The following is a 20898-nucleotide window of genomic DNA, read 5'->3' as shown; positions in this document are numbered from 1 at the left end:
AGGAAAGCATCCCCCATAGCTGGGGGCTGGGAGGCTGCTGCCCTTGTTCATCCTAAAAAGAAGACTGTCAGGAAGGGGCCACCAAACAGTGGAGCAACTCTTGGAGGACTGATACTGGATCTGCAGATCCTGCCAGGCCAGGGCTGCTCTGCAGAGATCTGGGTACACAACAGAACCACATAAGACTCCAAGTCGTAGGAGCCACAGGATTTCTGGCAGAGCCTGCACAGCACATGGGAGGGGTCCTACCCCAGACACCCACCGTGTTTCTCTGAGTGTGTCTCTGCAGTAACACAGTTACTCACTAAGGCTCTGGGACCAGGCTGCAAATGGGACGTCCAGGGGGTCACTGAAATACTGAGATGCCTCCAGGGTCCCTGACTCTGTTGCTGTGCCCAGCACAATCCACCACCAGCCCTGCCAGCCCTGCAGCCCTGCCCTGATACCCTCTGCTGCACTTTCTTTCTGGGAGCAGAAGATGAACTCATCTCCTTCCTCTTCAGTCCCCTGGTTGATGTTGCCAAGGCCAGGTGAAGCAATGATTATCTGTTTGTCTCACAAACTACCAGCGAGTCCATCTTTCAAGACTGCAAAACATCTCTAGACAGCTCACAAATCCCAGGATTTTCAACAGCTGCTCTGGCTTTCCATCCACCAAAACACAAACCTGAAACCTTGGCTCTCAGAGGTGCCCTGCTGCCAGTGTGAGCACCAGGGCTATCACAGGTCTGGATCTACCTGGCCACTGGCCACTGCCTGTGGTCACTGGCCACCTGTCTCTCGTGGTGGGATGGAAACCAAGGCATAATTGCAAATGTAGGGAGGTCTGAGCAGCCCAGCCACTCAGGAAGGTTTGGCCAGCTGCTTGCAGCCATGTGTGCCACCTCTTTTCCTTGTCTCTTTTCTGCTCGGGGCTTAATTTACTAAGGGAGGGGAAGGGAACAGGCTCACAAGCACCATGGGGAGAAAGCAGAGGGGCAGAGAGCAGACCTGGATCTCCTGGGCACGGGGGCTCTACTCACCGATCGGCTTTCCTGTGTGGATGTCGATGATAAATCCAGGGGCCTGGTTCCCACACAGGATCTGGTACTCGGCTGGAAGGGGAACACCAAGGTCATGGCCATGCCCAGTGGCATGGGGGACGAGAGGGACAAGGGCCAACTAAGGCTGGAGTGAGCGGAGAGGTGATCTGACAGGCAGGAGGGGATCTGCATGGTGCTCGGTCAGGAGTCACAGGGGCCAAGAACACGTATGGCACCAGGCAAAGGTTACACGCGCCTGCACTGCAGGGCACACACACACACAATTAATGGCACGTGCACACGTGGCGTCTGCACACCTTGCAGGCAGGTACAGACTCACTCCTCCACACAACGCTGACACCCACACCACTGCCCATGCAGCCCACACATCATCTCCTCGCTGCACATACTGTCCCAGTCCCCTGTGTCCTTCTACTGCCACGCACGTCCCCGCAGCGCTCCCCCCCCCAGGTGCCACCTGCCAGACTTGATGCTCTCCCTTGTCCCCCTCTATTTTGCACTCAAAGTGCACGTGGGCCTGCTGGAGAAGTGAGGGGGCAGCCACAGGATTAAGACGTTCTTCCCAAAAGCTTGACTTACGGCTGGCTGGTGTGGGGCAGGGTTCGCATGGCTTGTTCCAGGCCTTGCCAATGTTGTAGGAGCAGCAGCACATCTTCTTGGTCATGTTGAAGGAGAGCTCGTTCTCACACGTGTCGTTGTAGTTGCGATAGCACACGCTCTTCCTCATGTCTGCAAAGAGAGCCCAGACAGCGTCTTGTGCCAGCCCCAGGAAGGGGTGCTGCCAGCCCCGGGGAGCTCATTGCTGAGGGTATGCCACCCTGTCCTGTCCTGGGGACCGCAGGTGACACACAGGGCAGCCCAGCAAAGCGGCTGCAGTGATGGGCTGAAGCTCTGCTCCAGCGAGAGCGTGGGGTCCTGCCCCGCAGCAGGCAGTGGCAATGCTCTGCTGGGTCCCTCACTGCCCCGTGCCAGCCGCTCTCCCTATAACCGCTGTCAGGGCGAGCGTCAGCCCCTCTGGCACGGGAACGTGCACGGCGTAGGGGCAGGGATGGGGTGAGGCACTGGTGAGCTCAGGCATCCCGAGTCCCAGCCCTCGCTCCCAGCCCTTCTGCTCTGTCCACTCAGCCACGTTGCTGCCCACAGCACAACCCAGGGTTCGCACACAGGCAGGGCACTGCCAGACCCCCTCCCGCAGATTCGGACCGTGCATCCGTACCCATGCAGTTATTTCCTCCGTTGACTTGCATGTACTCAGGGGGGCACACGCAGGTGTAGTTGCCGAGGGTGTTGTAGCAGGTCCCAGGGCCACAGATCCCAATGTGAGCAGAGCACTCATCAATATCTGCCGAATAAAGGAGATTGGAGGTCAAAGCACTGGGCACAGGTAGAGAAGGGCCTGCCATGGCGTTGGGGGTAGGCTTGGCATAGGGTATGGATGGGACTGGCACAGCGACCAGGCTGGCCTGGCACTGGGAAAGGGGAAAGGGGAAAGGGTTTGTGATGAGGGTGGGAAGTCTGAAATGGAAAGGGGAAGGGATTCTGCCAACCACTCTTAGGGCAGCCCCGATACACGCACAACTCTGTTGCACACACACGGACGTGTGCCATACACGCCAGGCACACAGGCAAGCACAGGCCCCGTGGTGCAGTTACCTTCACAGATGCGCGTGTCCTCATTGAGGTAGTAGCCAAGGGGGCACTCACACTGGAAGCTGCCAAAAGTGTTCACGCAGTTGCCGCCCTGGCAGAGGCCCGGCAGCTCCTGGCACTCGTCAATGTCTGAGGAGGGAGAGCAGTCGCGGGGGTGTTCACTGCCTGAGCCCAGCCCGGGTGGCGCCTTCACCCCAGGATCCCCAGCGGGCTCATCCCACCACCTCCAGCCCTTGCTGGTGCCCGAGCGGCTCAGCCATGGGGCTGGAGGATGTCCGAGGAGACCACACACTTGCTGCTTAACATTTGGTGGAGGGGGGCTTGGCGGGCACCCCGCCAGCCCTGTGCCACAGCAGACAGTGCCCATATGGGGCTGGGGTCCCCCAGCACCCAAGTCACTGGTGAGGGGGCATGGGGGCCGGGTTGACTTACCTTCCAGGATGACCGTGATGGGGTTGGGCCGGAAACCTTCTCCTCCAGGGCACAAGGTCTTGTACTCAGCTGCGGAAAAAGTTAGTCAGGGGGATCCTGAGCTGAGTGGGCTCCCATAAAGCAGAAGGGGTAGGGAGAATCAGGAGAAACCCAGGAGAAATAGGCCATGAGGATGGTGTCAGGGGTCCAGATGGAGCAGCCTGACTCCCACTGCATGCTGAGCTAACTTAGCTGCCCTGCCTAACCCTTCTAACCCTTGAACCCTTGTCTAACCTCTTCTAACCCTTGAATAGGGTTAGTTTAGGTCTGCTGCCCCCCCCAGCCCACTGGACTAGGAACAAAGGATCCCAACCTGCATCCCCCAGGCACAACCAGCCTGGTGTCTCCCACCCCACCTCACCTCCCCCCTGTCCTGGTCCACCTGTCTAGCCCTGCACTGACAAACAGCGTTGCCTTCTTCTCCCTCAGCCTCCCTTGCTCTATTGTGATGATCACATATCCTGGACCCAGGACCCCCAGACTGAGTTGAGAAGCCAACAGGGAAGTGGCCCCCTGTCTCTTCTCTGCTCTACACTGCCCATCCAGCCCCTGCTCAAGTTCACCCCAGACATTTTCCCAACTCACTCGTGTTGGCTGGAGGACAAAGCTCGCAGGGGTTGCCCCATGCACGACCCAGCGAGCAGCAGCAGGATGCCCGAGTGACCCCAACTCCGATTTCTGCGCTGCAGGAGATCCCCCCATCTCCTCGATCCTGGGTGTCCAGGAAGCAGTTCCCAACACGGGTATCTGCACAGAGACAGTAGTGGGTGAGCAAAGCCGGTAAAGATTTGTGTGCACAGGAAGAGTGAATGGCACTATTGCCTCAAGAAGCAGGGAGAGGGATAAGGCCCCAGTCCTGTCCCAGATGTCCACCTGTGTTGTAGCAAACCACGTCCAGTCTGTTCTTGCAGCTCATGACTTTGGGAACCCTTCAAGAATAAAGTCTGCCCAGCTTGTCTGGTAAAAGCCACACTATATCGTACAGGGGTCACAGCATGGTGGCCTGTCTTCAGTGTGGTTAGGGAGCATGACCCAAATAATGTTATCAGTAACCCAGGGCCTTGGAAGAAACAAACACTTAAGAATAGCTCCAGAGCTGCTCAGGAATAACATTGCTTCAACCAGGAGAGCACCCACAATGGTGACACAAGGTGGGCCAGGCTTAACAGGAGGTAGGTACTCTGCTGCTGCAGGGTTAAGCCCATCATGGACAGCCAGGTATTTGGCAGGGCAGAGAGTGGTCAGTCACCCCAGTCTCTGGTAGTGGCCAGTTCCAGCTAGGTGGGACCACCAAGGTCTTGGATGGAAGGTGTGCCCTCCACACAGGTCCCCACTCACCCACACAGCCCACACCAGTGGGGTTCAGCTCGAAGTCCTGTGGACAGTTGCACAGGTAGCTGCCAGGAGTGTTGACACACAGGCCGTTGATACAGTTCACAGGGTCTGCACATTCATTAATGTCTGAAAGGATGGAAAGATGAAGACTGAAAAAAAAAGATGAAGACTGCCACAGAAACCACAGCCCCAGCCCTAAGCTCTGTAGTGTGTGTTCTGGGTGCATCCCCACAACCATGGTGTTTCTAAGGCTCTTCATGCGATGGTAGGCAAAGCTTTTCTACAAGCAGACCTTGCCTTGTCCTACCTCATACCACCCTGCCCAGAGTCAGAAGAAGAAAGGAGCAGAGCCACACCAAGCTTTCCCTCCCATCCATGAAGGCCCACCTCACAGCAGCGTCAAGGCCTTGCTAAGAGCAAAGACACATCACCACATCACACAGGGATGCTTGACTGGCTTTAAGCTGCTAGCGCCACTCCTTGTCATGGCTGGGGCAAGATGACACCAGCAGATCCTCATCCAACAGCCCTGTGAAAGTCCCATACCTGTGCAGTTGCCTCCACTCCTGTCCAGTTCATAGCCATCGTCACAGGCGCAGCGGAACATCCCCGGCAGGTTCTGGCAGGTCCCAAAGACACAGATATTCTGGAAGGTGCATTCATCAATGTCTGCAAAACAGGGAAAGCTGGGTATTCAGGATCTGGCAGAGTGAGGGCCAGGACAGGCCTCTCCTGCTCCCATCTCAAAGCAGAGCCACAGTTCAGCTGTGGGTAACCCATCTCAGGATGGTTTTAGTGCCATGGGATACCATCTCCTGGGTGAGCAGGACCAGGCATGCTGTGTGTATGCCCTCTCCCCTCACCCCTGTTTTGTTGATTGTCCACATCTTGCATGGATCCTTGGCTTAGCCCAGCCTCTCTGCAGGCTGGGGACCAACTCCTGGAAGGGGAAGAGCTGGCACCTCAGGAGCCTTGCACCTCCAGGTGATGCTGGATCTTGCTTAGTAATGGATCAGGCGGTGACAGTGCAGTGGAGAGACCAAGGCCAGAAAGGGGGTGGCCACTGGGTCTCCTGAAGCAGCAGTCAAAACTGGGGACTTACCCTGGCAGGCCTTGCTGTCCTCTGTGGGATTGAAGCCCATCTCACACTCGCAGCGGTAACCCCCAGGTGCATTGAGACACTGCCCATTCTCACACAGGTTCACGTTGTCCGCACACTCGTCGACATCTAGAGAGAGTCAAGCACGAGAGTGACACGGTGTCCACCCGAAGATGGGAGCTGCCCTCAGGTTGCCCAGAGAATTCCCACAAGCTTGTTCCCACTCCTCCACTGGGAGGCTGGGAGTAGGGGGCTGCAATACTTCTCATTGCCTTGATCCTCCCCAAAGACCTGCTGGGAGGAAGGTGGATCTCTGTGGAAGGTGTCTGAGCAGGCTGTGGGGCAGGGCAGGCTGCAGTGGCTTTTGGGGGACATCTGGTTTGGGGAAGCTGAGCCAGGTGGTTGAGAGGGGGTGACTCCCTGTCCCAGGAGGATGCCCAAGCCATGCTCCTGCTGCCAGCTGAGTCTGTGGGCCTCACCTGAGCAGGAGAAGCCGTCCCCGTTGAAGCCTTCTCGGCAGGCACAGCGGTAGGAGCCTGGCGTGTTGACGCAGTTGGCGTTCAGGTTGCACTTGTGCTCTTCAGTTGCACACTCGTCCAGATCTGTTCAGGGAGAACACCCCGTCAGTGCTTGGCCTCTGGCCTTTCCTCCAAGCCTGGGCAGCTCGTGTAGGGCCCAGGGGGGGCGTGTAGATGGCCCAGGAGACTGCAGCCCCAAGGCAGCTGGAGCACTCGTGAGGCTCCAACACATCTCCATGAGCCTCTATGGCCATGAGACAACCCTGGCAGTGCTGACACAGACAATATGGCAGTGGGACGCTTTCACACACACATACCCACGTTCCCAGTACCTCCCCAGTTCAGACGTGTGTATCCATACGCTTGCATCCCTTCATACACACCACACACATGCCAGTAAGTCCCTGGACTCACACACACACACCGCCCACAGCTGTGTACCCCTGCACACGTACCACACCGTGCCCCAACACATCACCACACAGCCACGGCGCCAGTCTGACAGCGACATTCATCCGCACTCATCTCAATACCGTGCCCACCCACTCCACATCCCACAAATACATGTCCTCGCTCCCACATTCGTGGCTTCACAGACACGGTTGCAGAGCCTGACAGTGCAGTGTATGCCCACACCTACTGCCCCCCTCTGTCACACACCCACATCTCTCCACTCTTCCATAAATCCTCACACAGAGCTCCTGGGGCTCAAGAGCATTTTAAATGCCAGCTCAGCTCAGCCTTCACAGGTGCCCACAGAGCACCCGGACACACAAACATCCTCTCCTGGGATGAGAACTTACCGTTGCACTTCAGCCCATCTCCAAGCCAGCCTGTGCGACACTTGCATTTGAAGCTCCCGGGCACATTGATGCAGGAGGCGTGCATGTCACAGTTGTGAGCCCCGATCTCACATTCATCGATATCTGCAGGAAGGAAGGACATCAGAGCTGACACAGCTCAGCTCCCCCAGGAGAGAAGGGGGCCGCCAAGTACAATCCTGTTAACTGGTCTGGGTACCAGTGGCTCCTGGGAGTCTGAACCCCAGGGGATGGGAACAAGGTGCTTTGGGGAACAGGCTGCCTGGAGTTGTACCCTTGAGCTGAAGAGCTGATCTGTGCTCACCCCAGGAAGATGAAAACAAAAAGAAGGGCAGGCCCCTGGCTTGGCTATAAACTAGGAAGGTATCAATCCTTGCCTGCAGTCTGCCTTCATGGCCATCTCTGCCTGCCCAGGAGGGGCTCCCAGCCCACAACCACATCCCAGGGTGTCCGCAGCATCCCCCAGCACAGGGATGGTGTTCTCTCCATGACAGCTGTGGGAGGGGTTTGTGAGGACTCCCACCAGCACCCCTAGCTCCAGGTCTGGTGAGTTCCCACCTGTGCAGCCTGTGGTTCCCTTCTTGACAAAGTAGCCCAGCTGGCAGTGACAGATGAAGGAGCCCTTCGTGTTCTCACACTCGCCGTGCAGGCAGATGTTAGGGTTGAGATCACACTCATTCACATCTGCAGGAGAAAAAGGACTTGCTTGGAACACCACAAGAACTATGATGTGATTCTGGGGCAACCAGATACAGATCCCTTCCTCCATCCAACATCATCCTTGTGATGCAGTGCTGGCACATGCCCAGGGCACAGCCCTGTCCTCACCAATGCAGGTCTTCATGTCCAGGGATGCCATGAAGCCATCGAAGCAGAGGCAACGGTACTCCCCAGGGATGTTAGTGCACTGCCCACCATCACAGATGTCCGGATTATCCTCACATTCATCAATATCTAGAGAGAGGAGACCGTCACCAAAGGAAAGATGTTAGGGCCAGCGAAAGAGTATTGTGGGAGCAGGAGGGGTCAGGAGGGAGTTGCAGGAGGGGCTTTGCTCCAAATCATGTAGTTCCAGGACTCTGGAGCCTGTAATGAGGGGCTGGACATTGCAGTGCAAAGCACAAACATCTGGCCAGGGAAATCACCTCTCTGGAAGTGACTTAAAAATGAGAGCCCCTCACCCTGAAGCCAACACTATGGCTGACTGGAAATGGACACAGAGGTCCCTGGGGCAGCGCCTATGAGAGCCAAGCTGTCCTCTCACCTGCACACGATCTCTTGTCCGGCATCAACGCGTAGCCTTCACTGCAGCTGCACTCATAGCTGCCCTCCGAGTTGGAGCAGTGTGTGTCACAGCCACCGTTGGTTATGGTGCACTCATCAATGTCTGGGGGAGAAGGGAGAGGTTAGGCGGCTGCGAGGGTCTCAGGCTGGGATACCTGCCTCGCAGTGGAGCTGCTCAGTAACAAAGTGGGAGAGGTGCTGAAGAGGAAACAAAGCTCCCCCAGCTAGAAGAAAGCGCCTCTTGTCTTCTCTGCCAACCACTTGCAGCTCAGAGTAGCTTCACAGCTGACGACAGCCCCTTACCAAAAGTGTCAATCTGGCTGTAGCTCAGCCAGGAGGTTCCCACCTTGCCTTACCCTCAGACACCCAGTGATCATTACAAGAGGTGTGAGGCCAGGAGGGTTCTAGATGCGTACCAGGGTCTTGGCACGGCTATTTGGCAAAGGGGAGCACTCACCGACACAGCCCTGCCTGTCCAGCGTGGCCTGGAAGCCTGAATCACACGTGCACTGGTAGGTACCAATGACGTTGACGCAGCGTCCGTTGCGACACAGGTTGTCACTGAGGGAGCATTCGTTGATATCTGTGGTGGGAAGAACAGTTCGAGCAATGCTGATGCCACACTGAGCACCATTTTGTACCCATCCCCGGGTACCCCCCCACCCACTGCTGTCTCCAAACTGAATTTGTCATTGCCCCATTGGTCAGCCTTCAGCGAAGAGCAGGTAGAACAAGACATCATAAATGCAATGAAACCCTGGGAGTGGCCTCGGTCCCTCCTGGATGAGTGTGTTCTACCCACATATGGGATTGGAAGGAGAGTTTCATGCGCCCAGCATGAATCCAAGTCTCCCTGTACCATTACCCTTGAACAGGCTCTGGTCATAACACAACTTTCCATCACCTCACCTATGCAAGTGTTCCCTTCAGAAGTCAGCTCATGTCCCGGAGGGCAGATGCATTCAAAGCTCCCATCTGTGTTCATGCAGATCCCACCTCGGCACAGCAGCGGGTCCCGCTCACACTCATTGATATCTGCAGAGAACGACGTGAAACGTGGCGGATTGTCCCCTTCAGCTGGGCCTTCCAGATAATGGGGTGGTGGTGGTGCCATACACCACAGTCCCATCACCAGGATATATCCCAGAACAGAGAGACTTCACCAAATGAACAGGGCAGTGAATCCAGGGCTTGGGTGAGTCCAGCGTGTTTACAGCTGAAGTATGCGTTTTGGGAAACCACAACTCTTGCTTTGGCCTCAGTAGAATGTAAAGTGTAACATCAGGAGAAGTTATTTGTGCAGATCAGCCAGCAAGGACTAGAAGGATAGTCCCTAGCTCCCATCCCTCCTATCTTAGTACGTTTCCACAAATCCCATCAGCAGAGGAAGAGTTCCTCAGAAAATGTGTAGTCTGATAGAAGACTAACAGACAGGCTTTCTGGTTACAGCCTTCAGAGTAGTTCCAGTATCACACACAGGGCTAAGAAATAATCTCTACATTTTGGAAAAAAAATCACATATGGACAAAGGGATTGAATTTACTAGGAACTAGAGAAATTCCTGAAATAGATTAAACTGCTGTGAGATGGATGTGACCCAGCCAAAGATGAAACCAGGCTGCTAGCATCAAAAATGAAGAAAAAAAAAAGTGATAGAAAAGTTCATAAATCCCAGACTAAAAAACCCAAACCAGGGAAACTACTGGAATGGTGCTCTGGTAATGGTTGGAAACAAAAACCAACAGAAGGAGGAGATGAAGCACTGCAAGTATCAAAACTGGGAAGCTTTATTATTGATTCGTTACCCACAGCCCCTGGAGAAAGCTCCTTGTGATCTACTACGATATTGCACAGGTAACAGTCTTTGTGAGACTTGTGGTGTTTCACAGTGCAAGTTATGCTTTTTGGAAGGACAAATGCTGGATGAATCCAATCCTCTAACTTTGGAAACAGGAATCTGAGAATGAGGTTCTCTGTTTTGGTCCCAGAATAGATTCAAAAGGTTTTGCATTCTTTCCTGCCCCTAGAATTGACTCAAGATGTGCTGCACTGAGAGTAAGAGAGCAAAAAAAGGGAAGTCTGCCTGGAACTGCTCAGAGGATTCACCTGTCCATAACTGCACTCTGAGAAATGTGCTTTCAGAATGCAAAGCCTTTGGGTGTAACATAAATGACCTGAGGGAGCTAAAAAACGCCCCCACGAACCCCTTAGTGACAGCAGACAGAGAGTGATGTCAGATATATTTAAAAACCCCATTTTCTTCTCGTATGTTTATTTTTCTGACTCCAACCTTATAATTAAGAATGGAAACTTTCACCTTACTGGAATAAAACACTCTGTTGAGTGTTTTCAGCTTATCTACAGCTAAAGTGGGCCGCAATACATCTGACAAGGGGGGTGACGGGCCACTATCAAACAGTCCCACAGGACCCATGCCTCCAGTTCTCCATGGTGGGAGACGGTTCCTAATTAACTGCAGGATGTAGGTTCATGCTGATGTTTATTGCCAGGGGCTGGCAAGAAATCCTCCCTCGTGAGGCTGAAGCCAAGTTCTTTTGCCAAACACAGGCAGGAAGAAGTTAAGACTATGGGAAACGGCATAGTGTCACAACAGCTTTTGGGGTGAAATGACTCAATCCCCTGTCACTTAGAAAAAACGGTAAGGTGGAATTGTGCAGATAAACTTAAAAAAAAAAAAAAAGACAAGCAGGAAAACACAATGTCCTTATATAATGATATCAGAAATCTCATTACTGAAAGAAGATAGCAGGCCATCAGTAGGGACTCTGACATTCTCAGTATCTCAGAAATGGAGCAGGAGAAGGAGTAAGATGATCAGTGTGAGCTGTGGTAACCCACGCTACAAATTGTATGGAAAAGACAGAAAACCATGCCAGTGGCAGGGCGGTGATATATTTTAAAGAATCCAGAGAATCAAATATGAAAAATAAATAAATGGTATTGAATCATGCCACAGATTGAAGTGGTTTGAAAGTCCAAGCCAAAGCAGAAAGAGCAGAATATTGAGACTAGGTCAGTCAGACAAGTTAGTCTGGCTAGACAGACGAGAAGTGGAACATGGTATGCCAGGAATTAGAGGACAGCAACAGTCTGGCTGACTTGTTGGAGACGAACTGAGGTACTGAGGTCATTGATGGGATTTTTTAAGCTACAAACAAGAATTATTAAATTGAAAACAGATGAGAATCTGACAGAATAAAAACAAGCATTGGCCAGATGGGAGGAGCTGTAAAGAATTATCTGAGGATAAAGGACGATTAAATGGGCAGGTGAAAGGGAGCCTTTACAATTATAACTGGAAATAGAGGGGGGTAGAAGAATGCAGATGGTCTACCAGAACTTCTCATGAAGGACTTGATCTGTGCAAATGTTTGGGGTAGTGGACAGGGGACTGATTAATGGTTGAGGTTGGTATGAAATTGCTGCAGATTCAAGGAAAGGTGCAGAAACAGCAACCGTTGATTCGATACCACATATAAGTGAGACCAGGTTGAAAGTCATTTTAGAAAAGATTCAGTGCAAAGCAGCCCAAGAAAAATTGGATGAATCAGCAAGATTCAGAGCTAGAAGAGACTCAAGTTATCAAATGGTCAACCTCTTGCTGAGCAAGGTGTATCTCCATGTTCTCATGCCAGCGGAGGCATTTAACAGCACATGGATGTAGGATGTGCAATGACACCAAGTGGTGCTATAAAGACCAAAGATTAATATGTGTCCTAATATAGGAGTGAAAATAATAGGTTTACGAATCTCAGCAGTGATCTAATAATGATATAACTGACAGTTACTTGCAAGGAACATATATTATCTAGAAAATGGACCAAGCTACATGTAACTGGATTAAAATGACTGATGTGGTATGTGAGACATAACTTAGGGCAGGTAGATGAACCAAGTTAAAAAGAAAGATAACTGTGGTGGCATGGATAGGGTACCACACAAAAAGATCTATAAGTTGAGAAACATTCTGCAGTGATGTTTGTAAATACATGGCTTAATGTAAGGGTTGAACATTGGTTGATATGAATAACGTCTGGAGATGGGTGTACGTTCAGAGTGTGGATATGTAAATAATCAGTGGCAGAATAAATAATAGATAGGTAACACAAGGCTGAAAAGAAGTAGAAGGAGATGAGACGTCACACAAAGGAAACAGCCAAGTGTGTAGGAGAATTGGAGCTCACAGCCATTGAGTTCAAGCTGCTGGCCTGGCAGAGCTCCACTGTGTACTAGCCAATCCCCAGTAGAAAGGTTGCCGTCACCCTACGTAGCAGGAATGAAAATACCAGGCATGGATGGTGTCCCAGCTCAGTGGCAATGCCAGGCTCAAGCTCCAGCTGCTGGTGGCTGAAACAAGAGGAAAGGTTAGTGGCCAAGGTTTGGTGCAAGGGAAGGTCCAAGTGAAGGAAGAGTACAAAATGAAGAATGAACATTGTACAAGTACATGAACAAGTATAAGATGAAAAAGAAAATACAAGGCATTAGTTTTATGTGAAGAAAGGAAGGCACCATTGCACTGGGATTGCAGGGAAATGCCCTTTGGGTATAGCAAGCAGGAAAGGGATGGGAAAGAACTTGAGAAAAGCTGGCCCAGGGGCTCCCAGCGTGGGCTCCCCTGTGGGCTCACACAGCCGACGTAACGGTGGCCAGGAGGTGGCAGGGCAGGACCAACGATGTCCCATGAGTGTCATAGCAGGAAGAGCCCAGGATGCTCCCCTGGGCCTGGCACTATACCCAGGAGTCCTCCCTGATGCTGACCTGGGCTCACAGTCTCCTTCCCCAGCTCATGGGGCACCACAGCCCAGGTGCTGGGCACAGGCTCTGGCTTCTGGTCTCTGAGGGAAGGCCCCAGTTTTGGCCCCCAGTCGGGCAACCTTGTCACAGTCTGTCCTTGCTCTGCATGGTACAGAGCCCTGGGGCAGCGCTAGCAGAGACAGCATGGGGCCAGTCACTGATGGACTATTGGCCCACATAAGGCTCAGCATCCGTGCAGGAGGCAGAGGCTACAGCTCTGTCTCTTTGCCCTCTTTCTCTGGAGGGGTCTTGGGCTCAAGCCAAGCCTTGCTGGGGCCTGGCCTCTCCCTTTATGTCCTCCAGCTTAGAAAGCCTGTGCTGTGTCTCATGAACGCCCGACTTCACTTTTCTTATGCTTTGCTGTCTTCCCAGGGTTACATCTATGGGTGCCCTCAGCTACACACCCAGCATTCCTCTCTCTACACATGCTGCCCTTCAGCCCAGCTCTGTCTTTGCAATTAGAGCAAGGCAGAAGACTCATTACCCTGGGGAGAGCAGAGGCTGCCAGGGCTCTCTGCAGCACAGGGACTCCCACAGCTCTCCCAGGGGGCAATGAGGAGATGTGGCTTGATAGCAGGGAACAGTGAGCCAGCCAGACAGGTAGTGGAGCAGCAAGACACACAGGGAGCAGCTTGGCACAAAGCCCTTTGTCAGATCTGGCACCAGCTACTTTCCTCCCTGTTGCAAAAGAGTAAGGGTGCTGTCCCGCCCCAGAGACGAGTCCTTACCCATGCAGTTCTTCATCATCATGAAGCCACTCTCGTAACCTTCAAAGCACTCGCACTCAAAGCTGCCCGGCGTGTTGACACAGGTGCCATGGCCACACAGGTCTGGTGAGATGCGGCACTCGTCGATGTCTGTGGGAATGAAGATCAGCTAGTGGAGGCAGGACAGACTACGAGCACCACTACAGCTGGCACCTGGCTGCCTGTAGTGCACATCAAATTCAAAGAACAAGGACTGGCAAGTCTGAGCCAGCAGACCAAGGAACTCCTCTTCCTGAAGGGAGAGGCAGCAGTTAAGCTTTCTCTCTGGTGCAGGACTGATCCTTCATCCCACGAGCAGGAAGAGCCTTGTGCTCATGGTCCTGCCCTTGGCTTCTCAGCACGTCCCTGAGATAACTGCCATGACTCCTCTGGGCACCACCCTCATGCTAAGCATCCCACAAGGCAGGCAAGGCAGCAACGTGGGCAAGAGTGGTCCGGAGGGGGCTACTCTTCTCTTACCTGTGCAGTTCCTTTCCTCAGCATCCAAAGCAAAGCCGTTGCCACAGATACACCTGAAGCTGCCAATGGTGTTCCGACAGGTCCCATGAGTGCACAGGCCAGAGAAGACCTTACATTCATTCACATCTGTGGGTGGAGGCAGAACAGCAGTGTTTCAGGGAGGGGAAGTCTGCAACGAACCTACAGTCCCAGGGCAGGCAGCAGGTTCCTTGGACTGTAGCTGAGATGGGCTGAGCACACCCCACGATCAGCAGCTCCCCTCTTTCTTCTCACCTTTGTAGAAGGGCCTTCCTGAAAGCACGTCTCCTCGGTTGGCAAAGCCGGGTCCCCTCGGGCAGATGGCCTTGTACTCGCTGGAGCCGACCTTGGGACATTCTTCACAGTCGATGCCCCAGGCTGAGCCCACAGAACAGCAGCACATGTCGATCCGGTACTTGCCTGGCAGAGGCTCCGTGCACTCATCTTCATCCCATTTCATGTAGCACTGTTCCACACGCACGTCTGGTGAGAGAGCAGAGCTGAGCCCTTGCCTGCAGCACCTAACCTCTGGTAAAACCAGAGATATCATTTTCTGTGACATAATTAGCAAGGTTCCTGGGAGAGCTTTGGCTGAGGCATCCTCCAAACAATCCCCAGGTAGGGGCCGTTTGGATGAGGCCACCTTGTTTGGGATGCTGTGAGAGGTTTAGTAGTATGGGCATGGCCAACCTGTGACTGTTGGCAACAGGGCCAGACAATGGACCCTCCATGGGGTAGTTCATAGTGCAGATGGCCCCTGTGAAGGGCAGAGGTTTGTCTGTGTGTCCAGAAAGCAGCCAGAAGTTGTTTTAGGGCTGCTGGGCTGTGTCATTAACCAGTTAGGTTATCTATTTGGCTACCCCTGAAGTCCACCCAAGGAGAACAATTGCATTATTGGCTGGACCTGGGGACATGAAATTATGGCAACCTTGCCTTGGTTAGGCTGCTAGGTCTGGGAGCCCTTACTGGGTATGATGTGCCACCACTCAATTCCCAAGACTGCTGCACGTGGTGGGTAGGGGGTGGTTGGACCTCTGTAGAGAAGGTTGAACAGAGGCCAGGATCTGGGTGAGATGGGGTGTCCTTACCCACACATGTCCTAGCAGTGCCATCAAGGGTCAGTCCTTCTGGACACTCGCACCGAAAGGAGCCAGCAGTGTTCACACAGCGTCCATTTGGGCAGACGCCAGGGAAGACCTCACACTCATTCACATCTGTTGGCACAAAAGCAAGAGACAGGCATGAGACAGGCCCAGTATGTCCTCAAGGGGCTCCTGGAGGAGATGGGAGGAGCCCAGAGCTGCCCATCAGACTAAAACTGGCAACTTGTCACAATGAAAACCATGTGCAGCCACAGCCATGCCCAGACACTTTTGCAAGGAGGCTGCATTACAAAGCCTTGTTGGGGACAGATAGACAGGGTGGCCCTGTTGCACATGTCCATGGTTGACACAGCGCTGACAGAGTAGCACCAGGACTCACAAACATGAGTACTGCTGATGGAGCAACTAAAACTGGAAACCCACTTCCAAGCACTTGAATGACAAGAAAGTCATCAGCAGTAGTCAGCACGGATTGACCAAGGGGAAGTCATGACTGATGAGCTTGCTAAAATTCTGTGATGAAATGACTGGCCTGGTAGGTGAGGGAAGAGTGGTGGATTTTGTCTACCTAGCCTTCAGAAGGCCTTTGGCACTGTCTTACATCAGATCCTCATAGACAAGCTGTTGATGTGCGGGCTCTTTGAGCAGACAGTGAGGTAGATTGAAAATTGGCCGAATTGCTGGGCCCAGAGAGTGGTGTTCAGTGGCACAAAGTCTAGTTGGAGGCCGGCAACTAGCGGCGTACCCCAGGGATCAATACTGGGTCAGATTCTGTTTAACATCATTAGTTATCTGGATGATGGGGTAAAGCGTACCCTCAGCAAATTTGTTGATAAAACTGGGAGGAGTGGCTGATACGCCAGAAGGTCATGCTGCCATCCAGAGGGACCTTGGCAGGCTGGAGAAATGGGCTGCCAGGAACCTCATGCAGTTCAACAAGAAGTGCAAAATCCTGCACCTGGGGAGGTCACCCAGCTGGAAAGCAGCTTGGCAGAAAAGGACCTGGGGGTCCTGGTAGACACCAAGTTGAACATGAGGCAGCAATGTGCCCTTGCTGCAGAGAGGACTGATGGTATCCTGGGCTGCATTAGGAGTGTTGTCAGCTGGATGAGGGAAGTGAGGCCACAGCTGAAGTACTGTGTCCAGTTCTTGGCTCCTCAGTACAAGAGAGAGATGGACATACTGGAGAGAGTCCAATAAAGGGTCAGAAAGTGCAGATCCCCCACCAGATTCAAAGATGCAGGATAGTAACAATTAAACAATATCCTTGTTCCCAATAAAAAAAGTCTTGCGTCCTGCAGCACTTTACCTTCACACGTGACCCCCTTCATCCTAGCATATCCCCGGGGACAGGCAGTGTCTGCAAGAAAACAGAGGAATGTCAGCAAAGAAATGGGCTGCCTCCTGCCTTCCTGATCTCTGTGCCAAGCAGAGCCTTACCGATCTCGCAGCGCTCACAGGGGCTGCCCCACGCTGCCCCCAGGGTAGCGCAGCACTCCGATTTCAGCGTGGCCCCGTTGATGTTCACCTCGCAACGCCCATCCTGGATGTTCAGCCAGCACGTCCCTTTCATGCTGTCTGTAGGGGCAGACACAGCATGAGTGAAGAGCTGCTCCTTGAGGGAGGTTCCCAGCTTCACGGCAGCCAGGCTGCCACGAGAAGCAGCTGGGAGGAACTCTCCCTGAGCTGCAATGTGCCTGTTGTTCTCCGGCGTCACTTTATCTTTTAGGCTGTGGAGCCAAGGACTTTGCAACGTGGACACAGACCGTGCTGCTCCCTAGAGCCCTGTCCCACTGCTGTGCCGTGGAGCAGCATTTCTGTGCTCTCTGATACAACACTATTGTGTCAGTTCTGTGTCCTGCCCTTTTCCTAGTCCCAGCCTGCTCCTCTTCTGGGTAGAAATAGTCCTTTCTCTCCATCTGTCCCTGTAACGCTTCATAAGGCCCTGACCATCTAGGAGTGGGAAGTGGGTACCTTCTCATCATCTTGATGAGAAGGGTTCTATTTCATCTTGATGTGCCTTAATGTCAGCACACTACATGCCCATCTGGCGAGTGAGAACCCACCATCCATCCCTGCAGGATGCCCTGGGAGCCCATGTCTGTGCTTTATCTTGCTGCAGCACAGTTGGGGATTTCTGTGTCCACCACACACTGTTCAGAGCCCTGCCTGAGGCTGCAGCTTTTCAGGCCCCTGGATGCGTAAGAGACACATTAATTGTTACCAACACCCAAGGAAATACTAGGTGATAAAGAGAGGTGTCAAAGGATCCCCATCCCTAAGCCGGGAACTTGCTTCAGATGAACAGCAAGGGGTGATGATGGGCACTGCTGGTGCCAGTCGCTGTCCCAGAGCTGCCTGTAGAAGGTCGCATCCTTACCCACGCAGATGGTGCCACTGGGGTCCAGCTTGCTGCCTGGGGAGCACTCGCAAGCAAAGGAGCCAGCATTGTTCCTGCAGACACCGTTCACACAAGGGTTAGAGGTGCACTCATTGATATCTGCGGGAAGAAAGGGACTGTCACTGCCATGGGACCCAGTGTTCTGGGCCAGAGACTGGGGGAGATGAGAAGCAAGGAACATGAAGAAAGGAGTTGTTCAGCTGTTCAGAGGATCACCAGTCCAGGCCAAAGGAGTTCTGCACGTACAACTCAAGGATGCACCATCTCAGGGGGGGTGGGCGCTGACAGCAGACACTCTATTAGTGAACTTCTTCAGGATTGAGGGAATGGTTGGTGCAGCTACTGGGGAATGATGGACTTGCTTGCTCAGGGCTGCTCTTGGCTAAGGTGTGAGCAGCCACAGTGATCAATATGGCCCTCGTGTACCTGCCGGAACCAGATGTGAGGCTACGTAGCATTTTTCACCCTCTTTACAGAAAATCGGCTTTTTTCTCTAAACAGACATTTATGTGCAAAGTGCCAGTTCTCAAATGTCTGAGGACTTTGTGGTCAGGAAACAATTTCCTCCACTCCAAACTGTAAGCTTTCAATCAAATCTCCGAAACTTGCAATTTTGGTCAGGTTTTAGCTAAAATTTTGGGGGCCTAGAGGAAATTGTTCTGGTTTTCAGTCAGTGAAAAGCCCAGATGTTCTGGGTTTGGATGTCCACTATTTTGAATGAAGTGTGAAATTTCCCCCCAGGAAAAAAACCCCAAACCCACAAACCCAAAGAGTGGACCTGCTCCAGTTCAAACCACTGCGGTCAAAAGGGAACCAAAGACACGTTAGACCTTGAGCTCCCTTTCAGGCAGGACCTCAGGCCATAGCTCTTTACATCTAGTGAAGATGTTCTCCTTTGCCTTCAGAGTCACATTACCTTCACAGGTGTCTGTCTCTGTCCTGAAGACAAAGCCCTTGGGGCAGGTGCAGGTGTAGCTGCCGGGTGTGTTGCGGCACAGTCCGTTGTCACACAGCAAACGATTGACAGTGCATTCATCAACGTCTGTGGGCAGAGAGATGGGGTTTCTGAGCTACAACACCAGCGTCCGCTTTTCTACTCTACCAGCCCTACAGAGCTCTGGCAGCCTGAGAGGCACAGAAATGCAGTACTGTCCTCAAAGCACTACAGTGTGGAAAGTACGACACATCACACACGTGTAGTTTCTCACAAAGCACCTTGTGCTCTTCCATGTGGACAAGGCAGCCCTGAATGGGGACAGTGCTTGAGGGCATCAGCTGCTGCATCACCTCGGGCTCCTGTGCAGCTGAAGGTCTGCATCTGGCTGCCAGCCTCACACACCGAGTGCATGCCACCCCCTCCCCACCAGCCCTGAGCTCCTGGTTCCCTGTGCCACAGGGAGCCTGGGCTGCCCTGGACTCACCCACACAGTTCTTGCCCGTGGGATCTGACTCGTAGCCCAGGTTGCAGATGCAGCGGTAGCTCCCACGCAGGTTCTCGCACATGCCGTTGGGGCAGATGTCTGGGTTGAGGGCACATTCATTGATGTCTGCACAGAGGAACAAGTCAAATTAGATCCTCCACGGCAAACGCAAATACAGAAAAGTTCCAGGCCCTAATTCTTCATTGCTCCTCGGTGTCGATAGCCAGCCAGGCCACCCCTCTGCAGAAATCCCTCCTTCCCATCCTACCTACCCTCCTGGTTTGACCTAATATGTTCTGGAGAGCCTTATTCCTCTCCTCCTGGTGCTGTGGAGCTGGGCATCTTTGTCCTGGGGATACACAGCTGACCTAGCATAGGGCTCTGAGCTCAGGAGGAGAGAACTGGACAAAGGGTTGAGTTAAACCCAGGCTCAGTTCCATATCAAGGGCTCTCAGATCCTTCTGTTATGTTCCTGAGACTCCTTACAGTATCTCCATCCCAGGTACTCAGGTCAGACCATTTAATTACCCCTCCTACTGGAAAAGGTGGAGGAAGATGTTGTTTGTAAGGTGCTGTGAGCAGGATGCTGGAGCCAACTGGGGTAAGGGCAAAGTGTGATGGACAACCTGCCTGTGCATACCTAGCCCTGCCACAGGGGACCATTGCTGGGGGCAGAACAGGGCACGGAGTGCTCAGACATACTGGAGAGCACGCTGTGGGCACCTGGGCTGGCAGAGGGTCGTGTCCATGGCTGGATGGTCACAGCAAAGCCCTTCCAATGGCAAAGTCCCTGTATCTCCCAGTCTACCCATGGTCCCCAAGCTGAGAGCTTGTACAGGCTCCCTGACCACACTGCTGCCAGGCTGGAAGAGGTCCTGATCAGGCCAAAGTAAATTTCCCTTCCCTACTGCTGACATAAAGAACTGTCTGAAAATAGCCTGGGAAGCCTGGAAAGAGAGAAGTGAGGACCTGTGGCCTCTGCCTGGTTCCTGGCCCTGGAGAACATGTTGTGGTGCTGGGGCAGGGACAGAGGGGAGTGTTATGTTTGGGGGAGGGCAGGGCCTGGGACAGAGGCCAAGTCCTGCAGGATGTCAAAACCTCAGCTTCAAAGACTTGCAGAGTGCCTTGAACAAATCTGCCCCAAACTGAGACATTTTTGGACAGTTCCACAGCAAGGTGCAGTGGGTACCACAGCCCCTGCTGCTCATGAGCATGGTGGTTGGGCTCAGGTCTGGCAGGGAGAGCCGTGGGCATCTCTGCCATCACCCACCTTCTGCCTGCCCGCCCTGTCAACAGCACCAAGTGCCCTGTGCATGCGGAGAGTAACCCAGAAGGGTGGCAGCCAGGTGGGCAGCATCTCTTCCTCTGCATCAGCATCATCTCACTGCCTTTTTGGACTAAAGCTCTGGTGCCCAGGCAAAGCAATTTTACCCTGGCAAGAACCAGCCTCCCCACAGAACAGGGCAGGTTCGTGTTTGTACAGCAGTGTCCTCGCAGTGCCATAGTGCCAGATGGCAAGCAGCCCAGGCCAGGGCTTCCCAGACACTGCTGGCCTTTGTCTCCACGCAGTTGGAGTTCAGTTACATCCCCAGGGAAACGCAACCCTGGAGAGTGCTGTATGTGCATATAGTCCTGGCTGCGGGCAGCGACGGGCTGACCAGAGCATGTCTGACGTTAGCTTCTTGCTAGAAAG

At 53.2% G+C, this 20898-nt stretch overlaps 1 protein-coding gene across 1 annotated transcript in view; it reads right to left on the bottom strand.

Annotated features, from left to right (window-relative positions):
• LOC141935416 (fibrillin-2-like) overlaps window positions 1-20898 on the bottom strand; it is a 113662-nt gene that overhangs the window by 14878 nt on the left and 77886 nt on the right. The window contains exons 17-41 of the mRNA XM_074851564.1: window positions 19206-19331; window positions 18701-18826; window positions 17764-17883; window positions 16824-16961; window positions 16693-16743; window positions 15369-15494; window positions 14536-14763; window positions 14263-14388; window positions 13765-13893; window positions 9131-9256; window positions 8679-8804; window positions 8202-8324; window positions 7766-7891; window positions 7496-7621; window positions 6920-7042; window positions 6078-6200; window positions 5602-5727; window positions 5046-5168; window positions 4503-4625; window positions 3750-3911; window positions 3126-3194; window positions 2697-2822; window positions 2260-2385; window positions 1623-1772; window positions 1023-1094 (exon numbers count right to left, since the gene is read on the bottom strand). Coding sequence (XP_074707665.1) covers window positions 1023-1094; window positions 1623-1772; window positions 2260-2385; window positions 2697-2822; window positions 3126-3194; window positions 3750-3911; window positions 4503-4625; window positions 5046-5168; window positions 5602-5727; window positions 6078-6200; window positions 6920-7042; window positions 7496-7621; window positions 7766-7891; window positions 8202-8324; window positions 8679-8804; window positions 9131-9256; window positions 13765-13893; window positions 14263-14388; window positions 14536-14763; window positions 15369-15494; window positions 16693-16743; window positions 16824-16961; window positions 17764-17883; window positions 18701-18826; window positions 19206-19331 — 3120 coding nt within the window. The remainder of the gene's footprint in view (window positions 1-1022; window positions 1095-1622; window positions 1773-2259; window positions 2386-2696; window positions 2823-3125; window positions 3195-3749; window positions 3912-4502; window positions 4626-5045; window positions 5169-5601; window positions 5728-6077; window positions 6201-6919; window positions 7043-7495; window positions 7622-7765; window positions 7892-8201; window positions 8325-8678; window positions 8805-9130; window positions 9257-13764; window positions 13894-14262; window positions 14389-14535; window positions 14764-15368; window positions 15495-16692; window positions 16744-16823; window positions 16962-17763; window positions 17884-18700; window positions 18827-19205; window positions 19332-20898) is intronic.

The sequence above is a fragment of the Strix uralensis genome, chromosome 27 (assembly GCF_047716275.1).
Source record: "Strix uralensis isolate ZFMK-TIS-50842 chromosome 27, bStrUra1, whole genome shotgun sequence".
NCBI lineage: Eukaryota > Metazoa > Chordata > Aves > Strigiformes > Strigidae > Strix > Strix uralensis.
Note: the sequence above shows the minus strand (reverse complement) of the source record. Positions and strands in the feature narration are given on the sequence as shown.